The sequence below is a fragment of the Apium graveolens genome, chromosome 8, assembly GCF_009905375.1.
Source record: "Apium graveolens cultivar Ventura chromosome 8, ASM990537v1, whole genome shotgun sequence".
In the NCBI taxonomy this organism is placed as follows: Eukaryota; Viridiplantae; Streptophyta; class Magnoliopsida; order Apiales; family Apiaceae; genus Apium; species Apium graveolens.
This window is the reverse complement of record NC_133654.1, coordinates 100,758,819-100,774,186: the sequence shown is the minus strand read 5'-3', so window position 1 is coordinate 100,774,186 and position 15,368 is coordinate 100,758,819. Positions and strand designations below refer to the sequence as shown.

The 15,368-nt window shown below is 34.2% G+C and overlaps 1 protein-coding gene and 1 long non-coding RNA gene across 19 annotated transcripts; one reads left to right on the top strand and one right to left on the bottom strand.

Annotated features, from left to right (window-relative positions):
- The first annotated feature begins 1,767 nt into the window (after window positions 1-1,767).
- Window positions 1,768-4,727, top strand: LOC141677883 (uncharacterized). Of its 13 annotated transcripts, none has more exons than XR_012557556.1 (6): window positions 1,768-2,600; window positions 2,678-2,779; window positions 2,899-2,981; window positions 3,226-3,259; window positions 3,889-4,049; window positions 4,390-4,727. XR_012557556.1 is itself a non-coding variant. In XM_074483995.1 (6 exons), the coding sequence occupies exons 1-5, from the start codon at window positions 2,291-2,293 to the stop codon at window positions 3,904-3,906; spliced, it is 306 nt and encodes a 101-aa protein (XP_074340096.1). In that variant the 5' UTR covers window positions 1,768-2,290; the 3' UTR covers window positions 3,907-4,049; window positions 4,390-4,727. The 13 variants fall into 13 exon arrangements, 2 of the variants coding, with proteins under 2 accessions (XP_074340096.1, XP_074340097.1); XR_012557555.1 differs by having other exon boundaries at window positions 2,899-2,997; XM_074483995.1 differs by having other exon boundaries at window positions 1,768-2,363; window positions 2,678-2,775.
- A 1,501-nt stretch (window positions 4,728-6,228) lies between these two features.
- On the bottom strand, window positions 6,229-14,148 carry LOC141677034 (uncharacterized). Of its 6 annotated transcripts, none has more exons than XR_012557305.1 (8): window positions 13,885-14,148; window positions 13,036-13,200; window positions 12,886-12,957; window positions 12,052-12,791; window positions 11,696-11,914; window positions 11,383-11,450; window positions 11,163-11,247; window positions 10,606-10,874 (listed from the first exon to the last, which is right to left on the bottom strand). It is a non-coding gene; the product is annotated as an uncharacterized LOC141677034 (long non-coding RNA). The 6 variants fall into 6 exon arrangements; XR_012557306.1 differs by having other exon boundaries at window positions 12,052-12,471; XR_012557307.1 differs by lacking the exon at window positions 10,606-10,874 and adding an exon at window positions 6,229-6,855 and having other exon boundaries at window positions 12,052-12,957.
- Window positions 14,149-15,368: the final 1,220 nt, after the last annotated feature.

Below are 15,368 nucleotides of genomic sequence, written 5' to 3'. Positions count from 1 at the left end.
GTTCAATTATTTTGAATAATTAATTATTTTGAATAATAATTTATTTATTCTTATTTATTGAATAATAATTGAACCGCTTATCCGATTTAATCGAAACGGAAGCTCTTAAACTCAGAAAAATGATTTAGTTTCACTAAATAGTTTTAAATTTTAAATTATTTCGAGAACGAGTTGACTTTCGATATTTCATTAATCATAGACCTTATTATCTATAAATACGAGTATAATAAATCCCAGGATATTTTGTTTATTAATGCGAGTATAGATCCGATTTCGATAAAAATATTTTCAAGCCTAAATTGACACTATGACTTATGTGCTATGTGATTTACGTGATTAATCGAGTCCTAATTTCTAGATAATTACTATACGAGTCAGTTAGAATTGTACGGGTAGACGATAAGGGCTACGTGGCCTCAAACTGAGATACGATTACGATATAAGTCAACTAAATGAGTATCTTTCTTTGATAGATACCACTCCCGTAAGGCGGATCCAACCCATGTTCGAGAATTGTGATATATATGAAGTAGAACAAGTGTCAGGAAAGTTTATCCCCTATTCTAAATTCAGAATAGTGAATTGATATACGTTATTCAGATTCTCCACCCATTATATGTTGATAATTCCTGTTCACCAACATTGATACACAATAATTGTTCCTTGATTATGTTTCACTTTGGTTCATGATTCCTTTTGATATTATAAATACTCTATTCATATTTCAATAAATTATGCAGTACTTATATCCCGATGTATATCTCAATGATTGAGATGACATCGAAGCATACCGATAGTTCCGGATGTTTGTCCTAAGGACTGGATGGTTACGAGTAGGGCCATGAATGACCTGGACCCTTGAATGAATTACTGAGGCCAGAAATGAGCCTGAGTACCTTGTTATGACGTGGGTCTATGTGAATAGCATAGATCCGTACTGTATCTGACTGATCAGCAGGTTACAGTACTGTAATTGTTGAATCCAGTCTAATTTATTGGGAATTGCCGATAGCGGCCATCGTTATTCTCACCAGAGATCCAAAATTACACATGAAAACGGATTATCGGTACATTACATTCTCGTTTAACACTATATATATATATATTGTGGACTTGTTGAGAAATTATGGCTCACCCTTATTATTGTCATTCACCTTGGTTTTTAGTTAAAACAGAGAATTAAACCCATTTATACTCGAGTGGTTAAGAAGCGGGTCAAAAGGCGGGACCCTCTGACACCAAGGGTGCTTATTCAAATTCAAGAAGAGAGTTTTGAGTTACCCGAGCAGGTGTAGCGTGGATAGAAGAAACTTAGTATAAAAACTTGTGTAGATAGTTGGTTTGTAATAAAGTTCTGTTCTGCTATTGTAACAATACTGAATTGGTGTTACAATAGGTGTAAACCTAGTGTTGCACGGATGTCATGGTGTTGCACAACATGTAACACCAACACTTGCGGTTACAATAACTATTTTTTATTTTTAAAATATTAAAGTGAATATGTTATCCTAAAATTAGAATTATAATTATATTATGGATACTTTATGATTATAAATATCGTATATAATATTTTAAAATTTTAAAAATTGATTATATTTCGTTTCAGTATTAAATAATATTATATTTAAAATGAAATAAGATATTATATATATATAAATAATAGTTTTATTTATCAAAATTATTTTTTTTTTTAAAGTTTTGCAAAAAAAAAAGTTGAAAAAAGAGCAGACAAGTTTTGGAGTTGAAATGTTTGTGCGGTAAGTTTCCCCCTCAAATGAAAACAGACCGACTATACTTCCCTCCCCCAAACACAAATACATAGAGTTCAACAAAACACTAGCTCCGTCAACAAACACTCCCTTGACATCCACTCTCTTCAAATGAAATACACTCCCTTCGAACGTGATACACTCCCTCCTAATTGAATACACACACAGTTTCTCCGATTAGAGTTACCAACTTTCAATTTTTTTTGATTTTATAGGCGATTAAGGTTTTATATAGTAGTCACTATGCTTAATTGGTTCTTTTTCGATATCTTTATAACTATAATTTTCATTTTGATATTTTAGGTGTTTAGGGCTTCAGAATTGAGGATTCTTGTTAATGTTTTCATTAAGATAAAATTGGGGGTTTTTCTCGAACTAATTCTAATCGGTTTTATTTTTAATTTAATATGGGTGGGTATTCTAATTTGATTATGTTTTTTCAAGAGAATTTGGCGAAGGCGCTTTGAACTGATGTTAAATCTGAGACTTTGGCGGCGGCAGGTGCTACACTTCTAAATCTGATGGGGCATAACCCACTTGACGAGTTTTTCGAGACTCATACAAGCCCATACGAGGACAACCCCATTGTTTATGGTAGATATTTTTCCTCTTATTGTATATAGTTTCTTAATTTTCTGAAAGAATGATGCATTTGGGAGCATAAAGAGAATGGGAAAAGCGAAGGCAAGTAGCATTTAGTTGTATATATCTTGTCTCTCCAGTTGTGATGCTTCCGTCCTTTCTCATTTTGAGTTGATGATCTTTTTTTTCGCGACTCGGGGGAGTGACTTTTACCTACAATTAACAAAACTATTGAATATATTACCAAAGGTTGTTCCTTTTTTTTTCTCCTTCTTATTGATTTTATATATATTTTAATTTTACTAATAGTACCTGTATGATTTCAGAATCTAGTATCGGTCTTGTGCAATTGGAGCCCTTGCCTTCGGAGAACAAATTGATGCGGAGAGCTTTGAAACCCTTGTTCTCTCATGATACAACAGACGTTGGTCCTGATATAATCTTTCACGGGCTTTAGTTTTGCACTTATATGATATATTCTTTCGGTGTTAACATAACTTACATCTTAAACTCAGTAAAGAACCTTTTCTGCTGAATTCCATTGTAGGTATTCCACATGTCAAATGTACCAATTGATGCAGATCAGAGACTGACTCAAGATATAGAGAAGTTAACTATTGATCTGTCACGGTTGGTTACGGGGATGGTAAAGCCAATTGTTGACATAGGGTTCTTGATTTCTTGTTCGAAATTTATTGCCTTTCCAAAATAGGAAAAATTGATCTAATTTATTTCATGTGCTCCGTTTGGTCCTTCTAATTTTTGAATTTTTATTTTAGTTAGTATTTGACTGATCCGGAATATTGTTATATGCTATTGCAGTTAAGAATTTAATTGCGGAAATCTGATGTTCTTTTTTTTTTTTTCTGATTAGATTTAACTATTCCATGGCTGCAAATGCCTATGAGGTATGGATTTCTTGTTCTATCTTATAATGTAATTTATCCTGCATAGTTACAACCTATGTGCTAGTTGTTGACAGTTAAGTTCTGTTCTGCTAGCAGTCTATCTAACATACAAGGAATAAGTTTGTGTGAGTGGGGATCAAATAGGTCTTAAAATACATGTGGTATTTAATAATGATAGAGTAATGATATGTTTAAATTTATATACTGTTTGCTTTGCACCATTGAATGGCCAGTTCAACTCTCCATTTCCCTCCTCGAGCGCACTTGCACACACACATTTAAGTATATATTATATACTAGGTCATAGCTGATGACTGATAATAAACATAAAGTCTGGCTGGATACAAAAAACATTTTTATGTCTTTCTGATCAATCATATGAACAATCCCTTGAATTCCATTTGCAGTTGATCCCATATGATTAATTAATTAAATTTGCAATTTTTTAAATGTTTGTTTAAGGTGGCATAAGTTCCAGTGTATTCACATGTTTTTTTATAAAATTTAATCTTTCATTAAAATGGCAAACACTATATAATTTTCTTGTTGAGTATTGCAAAAGTGATGATATAATAGGTAAGTGTAGAAATTAATTTTCTTCATCCTCCCTGACGAAAATTTGATTGCAGATGCTACTTATTTGGTGATATTTCTCCAAAAAGGGATCCAACAATGTACTTGAAGTGTATATCTGCACTATATGACTACTACGAGAAAGAGTTCAACACGTTCAATCTGAGTGGTCATACAGCATTGCCCCTCATTGTCAATACTTCTGGATGGGTCAAAGGTTTGCTTAAATTTGTCCTTGTTATTATGTACACAAGTAGTATTGTGCTTAGTTTTGTCATAAACCCTCACAATCTCCTTTCTTACTCATGAAGTAACGGTTCTAGTTTCTGAGTTTCAGGATTAGATTTGATATAATGGTGGATATGCTAAAATACATTTCTCCTATGCACATTTGATTTGATACTATTCATTGGGTTTGGTAGTTTTTGTTTAAAGTGCTTTTTGATTTGATTTGAGATAAATTGGCAGCATATTTCCAGTTTGACTTGTGCTTTTTAAAGTACTAATATATTGATATCTTATAGTATGTGTTACTGTGTTTATGATCTCGACTGCAGATATTAGTAGTTTTCTATGAACAAGGAATCATGGAAGTGAGTCAAGTCGGGGGCATTGCAGGGCAAATTACTAACAAGGACTCGTTGAATCGGCTGATTGTAGTAATCCAAGATAGGATAACAGACCAAGCAATGAAAGCTTACTAATAAGGACTCATGATAATTATTAGTTATATTTTAGGTGTAAGATTTTTTTTCTTTATGAATTCTGCTGATTAAATTGACACTTCTCTTAAGTGTGCAAGGCTTCTAATCGTCTATATACTAAATATTCATCTACATTATTAGTAGTTGATACATATCTAACACTTAAATAGATCTGAGCTAGTTTATATTAGCGTTTATGGTCTGTTTCTTATTCTAAGCCTGCATTTGAATAGAAAAGTTATATGATGTGACGTGCACAGCATCAGGCAAATTGAGGTTTTCCGGTAAGCTTTGAGTTTTGCTTGCATATCTTTAAGTGTCCACTACCATCTTCTGATCTTAATATGTTCACATCCTAGATCTGAGCTAGCTTGTTCTTATCTTCCCCTAGATTTTATGATTAGCTTTTCACTTAAATATCCACATCTCTTATTATGCAGTATTGATAAACATAGAAGCTCATGCACAGGGAGTTAGTGTTGATGTATTTAGACTAGTGAATTCCACCAGTGTAATCAATATGCTCAATTTATTTTGTGGTGAATCTTATCTATATGCTCAATTTAATCTCTGGCTAAATTAAAATATTGCTCTATGTTTATTAATAACTAGGTGGAAAAATCGCGCTTTGCGCGGCCGGGGGGAAATATTTTTAGAGCGCGTAAGAACAAATATAATTATTTTAAAAAAATTATAACAAGTATAAAAATGAATGTATTTTTATAAATAATAGTTGTATATAAAGATTAAGAAAATATATAGATTTACATAGTATAAAACTTATTGTAAAAAAAGAAAAAAGAAAAATATTATAAAACTTTACATGTAAATATTTTATTTTATTTGATGCATTAGAGGAAAGTAGGGGGCAAGAATAAATGTTAGCTAAAAAATTGAGCGAATATAAGAATATAATGTGAAAGTTTGGATCATTAGTTAGCTTGCTCGGTTGCTACTTGCTAGTCTAGAAGTAGCTCTCATAGTGTAAATAACTTTAATTGTGAAGGTCTCTTGTCTTGCACTTAATTATTTATATATATTCTTCGACAAATTATCTTTTATTATAAACTAAAACTCCATTAAATTTCAATATTAGCCAACAAATCAGACGGAATAGAGGGGACACTTTTTCTCTATACACTTAAAATATGGGAAAAAAATAAGATGCATCTGTTGACCTTTTAATAAATACCAAAGAAACATGCCTTGATCTAGTAAGATAATTCTTTAAAATTTTAAGTCAATTCCACAATCTAAAATCATTGACGAGAGGCATCGTATTATTTGATTAACCACCAAATAGTCAACTTCAAGAAAAACTATTGCCATCACTACTCAACTATCCCGCTCAAGACTTCCTTCCGCACGCCCTTCTTTCAATTTAGTATCTAATTTAGTTTTGTAGATAGCAACTGGATACTAAACAAAGATAATATTAACTTTGATCCAAATTAAATGAGTAAGAAAATCTCGACTATAGTTTCAAATCCAATTTCTTCTTTTATATTTTTAATTCATATATTATAGAAAATAGATGTAGGCATGTCTCAAAATTAAGGGCATAACTATAGCTAATATATTCTCTTTTTTTTTTCTTTCTTCAATCTAGAAGAAGTTTTGTTAACTTTTTATCGCATATATACTTGCAGTTCTAAGAAGCCTTCCAGATCTACATTAGACATGATTCTTGTGATTTCATCGAGGTCCTTAAGAATAAAGTCAACTTTATAGTGTTTAGATCATAGATATACTTTTCCACAATCTATTGTGCTCCATCCAACATTTACTTAGAAATATTTCAGCACAACTTAACTATAAAACGGTTCAAAGTGTAAGTGTTGTTATTTCAAAATAAAATAAATAATCATGTTGGTGCTATACTTGAAAGAAGATTGAAATTAATCAAGTCAAGGGATATAAGAAGCTCTTCCCCTCTCTTTCCATGATACAAAGCTCTCATGTCGAACTTGGCCCAACTGTTTGATCACCGACAAACATAGGTCCTCACAACTACCATCTCTCAACAACCTCAGGACAAGGGTTTCACCATCAACAAGCTTCACCTTATAAACAGTCCCATAGCTCGTCCCTAGGTGCGTTTCAAACAAATTCTGAAGTCAGAATTTCACCACCCTGAAACAAAATTAGCTCTTTTGAATTCAGAATTTCACCACCCTAAAACAAAATTAGCTCTTCTGAAGTCAGAATTCACCACCCTGAAATAAAATTATCTTTCCTTCACGCCACCATTGTCATCATCGTCTCCCTCCTCTAATTCATACTCTTCATCACCATCATTTCTCCTCTGCTTCCCTTTAACTAACAAAGATAAATGCAAAGAACCTTACCTTACTAAGATCTAAGTTGGATTTCTTAGAATAACAGTCTATTTAATTTGATGAAATATGGATGTCAGCAGCACTACAATAACTCAATAGAATGAAAAACAAACACCAAATGACACGTGAGCATATACAGGAAAAGAGGAAGGCAACAGGGATCTTCCGAGTAAAAAGATCAGCATGCCATCTTTCTCACCAACCGAGAAATGATATATAACCGTATTGACATTACCTTAAAATTTATATTGAAGTCAAGAGGATGGTTAGTTGCTTCAATGCATCTAAGAAGGTGGGTGGCATATGTACGAATAAAGAGGTTCATTGAAAGGAAGGTATAATCCGTTATCTATTATCAAAACTTGGAGTACAATTTGAGTAATGTAGTGACTACACAATGAATAACAGAAATTAAACAGATTAACAGGAAAGAGAAATACAAACATTAATTTGTAGGATAATTAGCCCAAGCCAAGACAAAATAAAGAACCAACGCTAGTGGCAAGCTGAAATTAAAATCCTTATTTAAAGAACTTATTGGGAAGTTGACATTAAAAAATGTGTTAGTTTAACCTGCTACCAGACTGTTATTTCTACTCTGTCGACAAATATTCTTCATCTGTCGACTAGTGATTTTATCTTGACGGATATGCTTAACAGCAATCATTCGTTAAATTTCTCAACTACTATCTCGATATATGTCTTTCATCCGTTGAATATCACTGCACCACTCGAAATTTTAACAAATATTACAAGTGCAGATGGTCTAGTAGTTGTACAATCACTATTAGGATTGAGGGAAAGTAGTGAACAGAGTGAAAGACTGAGTTGCTCTCAGGAAAAAGGAGAGGGAAAGAGTGAACAAATGCAAGCTATTTCTTCCAGCTTGGGAAAAGTGAGTGAGAGGAGTCCCACCTTATATGGTGAAGGTGAGGGTGTGAGGATAGGAAGCCAATGGGAGCCCTTGATGCAAAAACAGAGAGAGAATGAGAGAAAAGCAGGTACATGTGATATAAGGGTGACAACCATTTCAAGTGAGTCAGTGGATGTCAGTGATGCAGAAAAATAGAGACTGTATTAGCAAGAATACCAAGTTGTTATAGATTCTATCTTTTTGGATGCTGAGCCATTTACTCATCTTGTTCCAGCATATCAAATTCTGGCTGGATAGAGCAATCCAGAGGTTGAGAAGATACTTAACTTGGTGCACACAACAGTTTCATTGCTAAGGGCCAAGGATGCAATCAACTCTCTTCCACCTGCAGTTGGTGATGATTTTGAGTTAGATTCTAGTGGCACATTTGGGGATGCTACTAATGATGAAGAGGATATCGTGTACATAGGGGGAGATATATGTCCTAGCTCAAGTATAAGCACTCCAACATGGATGTTTATTAAAGACTGCAGTGAACATCATTTCAAATCAACTCTATTCTATATTTTCCATCAGACTCAGACCGCTCTTCAAGCCACTACAGATGCCAACACCAAGAGTCTTCTTCAAGAACACCTTGATTCTTTACACTTGCACAAAATTCAATCTCTAAAACAAAGTCAAGATGTGACTAAAATCAAGACAGAAAATGGACAAGTCAAGAAGGACATCACTGAAAGGTTAGAGTCTATTCTTCCTGACACTACAAGGAGAGACATAAACAGGCAACTCCGGAAGGATTCTGACTTAAGTAGCAAGGTTGATTCTTTGGACACTAGGCTGAGAGCACCGAAAACTTCAATCACTAAGATCCAACTCAACTAAGTTCACCAGACACTCCTTCTTCAGAAATTGGTGGCTGCACAGACCTCAAACCCTGCTCAACTTGATGCTAACAAAAAGGGAGAGAAAGATGCACTTCTCACAGTCAGTGAGGGGGAGAAAGATGCACTTACCCAAGGTAGTGAAGGGGAAAATGATGTGCATCATATTCAAGTCAGTAAAGTGATTGTTCCAGCAATTACTTTCTCTAAGCCACCAGTTCTGGATAACATTGACTTGATCAAAATACTAGCAACTGAACTGGAGCTGAAAGAAAATTGGAAAAAGATTGATGAGAAGATTGAGAAGAATTTCGGTCAAATTACAAAACCTGAAAAACTAGTGAAACATTTCACTCAATTGAGACCAATTTCAATCAATAAAATGAGCTTAAGAAATTTGGAAAAGGGTCAACCCTCAGCAAGAAGAATTCTACAAGCTAATATGATTTTACTGCCAAAAGAAAAATTACTCAAGGAATTCAACCAAAAATCCATTGGACCTCGTCTATACAACTCCCAAGCCTGATGAAGAGAAGCTGTTTGGTGGATCTATTGCTTATCACAAGGATCCAAGAGACTCAGTATTGAAGAAGAGAATTGCTAGAATCTACATGCATGGAAAATTGATCTGTGTGATGGCTAGACATCCACAATTTGCAGAATCTAAGAAAGAAGAAAAGGTGAGGCTCAAACAACAGAAATGGAAAGCTGTCTTGGATGCCAAGAACCAAGCTAAGAAGCCTGCAACCACAGAAACTGAAATGCCTACTGTGATAGCTGAGTTTGTGAATGAAGAAAATCAAGATGAACCAAAGTAGATAAAACTAACAAGACAAAAATTTAGAACAAAGAGGAATATGGATTTTGATGAAGAAAAGGAAGAGTACGTGCCAACCCAATCTACCACTACAAGTCAACCAATTTTGCCCATAATGGAGCAGGCTGAATTCAAGGTTTATTCTGTTATAAACTTTCATGGTGATCCCATAATTTTCAAGGATGAACCTATAGATTTGGAAAGCCTACCAATCTATGATCTAAACATCCAAATCCCAACCAAACCAAGAAAAACAAAGAAAAGAGCAATCAAACAAGCCAAACCTGTCAGACTATAATCCAAGGCTTTAGCCAAACTTAAACCAACTGTCAACAAGGGAGATCAACTCTACATCTGTGACATCAAGGAGTTTTCAGAAGTAAATTTCTATCTGCATGAGCTAGATGAAGTAAGAGCTATTGATTCTCACAAGAAGCTTTCAGAGAGATTAGTGTTCAGGTACAAGGGTGGAAAAGAGCTAACTTACCTCTTTACCGAATTCTCAATGAAGAAGAACTTTGGGTTGAACATTGTTGCCAAAAGGGAGATACTGAACAGAATTGAGAACAAAAGAGATAGTTGGAGAGACCCAAATGCACTCCCAAAAATCTTAACTATTCTCTAAAATGGAGATAGAGTGCACACTATGCCATTGATTGCTTTAAGCAACACCCAAACTGTGTTGCTATAGACCCGAAAAAATATTGCTAAAGGCCCAAAAAGGGCTAAGGTAACATCAGAGCTATGTTGACCCGTAGCTAGTTAATATAGGTATCTATATCAACACAACAGCTATTCTATTGCAACACAGCATATCCTGTTATAATAGATATCAATAGCAAAATATTTTGGTCGCTATAATAACATACTAAGTGTGTTGCAATAGAACTTAAAATTTCTTTCAGAAATGTGTGCCCCATATGTGAGCCCCATAGATGGGCCCCATTCCGGTATAGAATTGATATGGGACCCACATAAATAATTCTTAAAAATTCATATTAAATAATTTGTTTTTGTTGTTTTCCCTTTTATTTTCATAAATATGATCATAAATAATCAAATGTTTAAATTCAAAAATGAATTGAGATACTCCAAAATAATTAAATTAATAACTCAATTAAAATCAATTAATATGAACTCATGAATTATTACAATAAAATAAAGCAAGTTTTGTAAATACATTTTTTAGTATCAACAAGTTCTATTGTATCACAAAGTGTTATTAGAGATGGAGTCGTCTCCCTGCTCCTAGGCTGCTTTTGTTATCACATCCCTTCCGTCTCTTATCTTTTCCTTTGTGATCACGCTTTGGCTAATCATGTATCATAAACTAATATGTATAACTCTCCCCTTGCCTAATCGGACACTGCATGATAAATTCAGGTCCATTTGCCCACGATATCCTCATTTGACGAACCCCGTTCCTGTAATGTGCAAAAGTATGCGTTAACAATTAGATGTTACATTAAAATTAGGCTAACACTGCCCAGGATAGCGCAACACAACCAAAAAAATCACAAGCTTGTCGTACCATGAGTCCACATGAGTACATGATGAAAATACCAAACTCATTAAAAAAACTGAAGAAGTACACTGGAAGGCAGACAAGCAACTAACTTAAAACATATTTAAAGTTACACTAAATTAGTTGTTACATTGAGCCTTCATGTTTATATATAGATGCTAAAATCCAAGCAAGGTCAAAGATTTACCTATAAAGTGTAGAGATGGGAAACTAATTGCGTTGGAGAATTCCTTGGCTTGTAACCCAGGGAGTGCAACTGATAAAAACGATCCCTAAAAAATCAAGAATTAAATATAGAGTTGACATTTGACAATTTACGGTATATCCTATTGTGATTTTAAATTAAAAACACAAGTTGGTTTCAAATCCATTCAAATTCACAGAGTCCTGTTTTACAGGAGTTGTACCTGCTATTGCTACGGCTACGACTTGGGCTCTTGCTCTTTCTTGGGATTTTACTAACATGTTTCTGCCGCTAAAAATGACAAGATTAAAACATGAAAATGGTAGACCCTAAAGGTTATACATAATTCTAAAACATTTGAAACAATGATTAATAATTTTTGATGAATATGCTGTAACATAAAGATTTTACCAATTAAAACTGTTCCAAATATCCATCTAACAAGCTAGTATCAGACAAGTTAGTTGTGGTGTATAGAAGAAAGCCTCATACAAATATAAAAAAACAATTACTTAACCTAAAAAGAACCGACTTACATGTGGTACTGGAGACCTGGATCTTGACTAAGATCGGCAAAAGTTCCAAAAACAACTCATTTTAATATCCAAATGTTCCTTTTAACAGAGATCCAAGAGCCTTGATGTGACTTCCACATGAGAGTTACAATATAAAGAGAAAAAACCAGAAATATTATAGCATCACTAGCACAAACAAGCTTCATCTCAGAAAACCCTAATTCCCCCTTGCTTAGTCTCCTGAACAACAATCCACATCAAGGCAAAATGTAAAAGAAATTTATGAAAATAAAATAAGAATAAAACTAAAGGCCGGGAATTTGAAATTAAAATAGACTAGAAAGATATAATTAACATGTTAACTCGTAATTGCATACCTAATGCCTGGGAGCATGACATTTTCAGTGCTTATATCTGTATGCATATCCCCATTCACACAGGCAGACCAAACCCTGTTTGATAGAATGAAATATTTAAAAGACATGAAGCAGATCAGTTAATAGAAGCACTAGACATGGGCTTCCTCCCTCACATATGATCACAGTCGCACTCCAAGTCGAACCTGAAGCAAATAGTTAGAGCATCGGATACTACATGCTAATCACATACATGACGATTTACAATAGATGCAGAGCGTATATTAGAACTATTTGAAGAAATAAGCAAATTCATAGTTGAGGATTCCTACCATTTTTATTGCCTCTATAAATATAACACGAATTTTTTAAGAATACTAGCATGGTCGTTAAATTCCTTCTCCATGCTTGTTTTGGTGAGGAAACACTATCACAATGAAGCTGTAAAAAACAGAAACATAGCCAATAATATGAGTAAAGAAGGGAACCTAAACCAAAAGAGCTACTTAGCTGACCAATAAATAGATGTATATTGATCAAAGAGGTAACAGAAAATGTAATGTAATAAAATGGATTGGACTCCTTCAACTAAAGTAATGCTTCTAATTTGCGCTGGCATGAGCGTACTTTTCCTTTTTAAATGAATCTCGTACATCACCAATTTTTTATCGGAACGAACTTAGGTGTTACAGAACAACCATAGTCAAGTTACATGATTCATACCATAATACCAAACTGAACAAGACCCCCATATTCAGTATCTACAAGAATACCGAGTCAATTAACTATTAGAATCTCAAAATTAAACATGAATACAAGTAAATTAAAAATACACCAGCTAGAAGATGCAAATACCTCATAAAACAGCAGCATCCTTTCTAAAACCCTCGCTTGGTTCTACGCCAGTATCTCCGCTTGGCATTGTACCTATACACCGAACATCATAATTAAACAAATTACACATAACAATTAAATTACAATAACATTTAGACTTTTCCTGGGCACCTTTTCCTTAACAGTCTCCAAACTTTTTGCAGAAGTACTGGGAGCAGGGGATAGTCCATCGGTTTTTGTTACACTTTTATCTTGTAACAACCTATCATTCACCAATTCTTCCATGTAAGCTAGCTTATCTACCGCAGCACAAACCCGATCTTCAAATATATGGACCTGCCATTATTAATGATAAGAGATGATAAATTCCCTATAAAATTATGAAATTATTTAACAGTAGTTTATATAAGAGTCAACTAAGACTCTTCATCGCTACTTAGTGCTCAATGTGCCTGTCTCTTAACAACATCAGAATAAAAGAAAGATACTGAAAAGCCAAAAGTTTATAGACCTGTATGTGTACTTGTGCAAGCTCTTGTTGAAGCTCTGCAAGTTCCTTTTTAACAAGAGATTATAAATTTAATGGCAAGCATTACTACCACAGCCATTTCCAAGAATTCAAAAACCAAAATTTTTAACTGAAATAGGCACAATTGATGTGTTCAACAAACTCATACACTGACCAAATAGTTTAAAAGCAAGAAGATCCCTAAAAATTAGTATATCATTGTAGATGTATGTCTAACACATCAACACCAAATATATGTTGTAAAACTAGTAAAGTCTTACATCCTTCATGTGATAGAGAAACAGATTGAGAGGGAGACAGAGAGATAGAGTGAGAGAGAGGGAGAGAGGAGAAAGAGAGGCAAGAGAGAAGAGTGAGGGAGTGAGAGAGAGAGCCAATGAGAGAGACAGAGAAAAAAAAATCACAAAGTATACAAACATTAGACGCACAACATCAACGAAGCATCGTTTACACACATAAAGTTTAAATAGAAGAGGGAAAAGAGCTTATACTTCATAATCGAACACAAGCATAAGTTGTAATTGGTATGTAGCTTGAAGCCAAATCTTTTCCGAATCCTAATCGAATCTTGATTGAAACTCTTGAAATTTGTCGCTCCAACCGTTAAAATCCTTGAATCCGTGACTCGATTTTGTTGCTTGAGACCGACCCGATTGGCGTAGCAGAAGTGTTGAATTGTCGATCAACATCGCACAATTCTAGTTCAGCAATAGAGAATAAATAAGAACATTGACAAGAGTTTGTATTTTTCTTGATAGTAGTATGAATCCATCAGAAGTACAATAAGTGCTTACACATATTTAAACAATCCTACAATAGTTAACTGTTTAAAGACACTAGGCAAATTCCTATAGGTTGATTTATTTCAAATAAGTAATAATAACTACTTATACTAACTGCTAGTAACCACCAGGGGTGATTTCTCACAAGAATCAGTTTTTAATAACCACTCATAACTGACCAATAACTGAGTGAAAGTTATTATGAATTGATCTGCTGAGAAAGTTATGACTTCACTGAGTGTTGTACTACATCATCCTCCCTGTCTTTTAAAAGACTTGTCCATAAGTCAATTGAAGGCAGCAGACTTTCCATATCTCCATGATACTCGTAAAGGTCTTTGACGTTAAAACTTTTGAAAATGCCTAATTCTTCAGGAAGATCAACTACATATGCATTGTCATTGATCTTTTTGAGCACACGAACCGACCCAATCTTTTTAGCTTTAAGTTTGTTGTAGGTTCCTGCTGGAAATCTTCTCTTCGTAGATGCACCATGACAAGATCTCCTTCCTTAAATGATTTAAACCTATGATGTTTATCAGCCGCCCCTTTGTACTTTGCATTGGCTTGTTCTAAATTCAGTTTAACCTCTTCATGAAGTTTTGCAATCTTCTCAATCATATGATCTGTAGCTATACTCTTTCCGGGGAGTTTTGGTAAAGGTACCAAGTCAACTACATGTTGAGGTATGCTGGTATACATAATTTGAAAAGGAGATCTTTTTGTAGATCAATTAATGGAATTATTATAAGTGAATTCTGTTTGAGCAAGCGCCAAATCCCATTGTTTTGGTCTATCTCCCGAAATACACCTTAAAAGATTACCCAAACTTTGATTTACAACCTCTGTTTGTCCGTCAGTTTGAGGGTGGCAAGTTGTGATGAATTTGAGACTAGTGTCAAACCTTTTCCATAAAGTCTTCCAGAAGTGACTTAAAAACTTGCTATCTCGATCAGAAACAATGGACTTTGGAATACCATGTAAGCGACAACTTCTTTAAAGAATAAGTGTGCAATATGAGAAGCATCTAAAGTCTTTTTACAGGGTATGAAATGGGCCATTTTAGAAAATCTGTCAACCACTACATAGATAGAGTCCATACCTCATTGAGTCCTAGGAAGACCAAGCACAAAATCCACGGAAATATCAACCCAGGGTGTGTCCGGAACAGGAAGAGGTGTATACAATCCAGT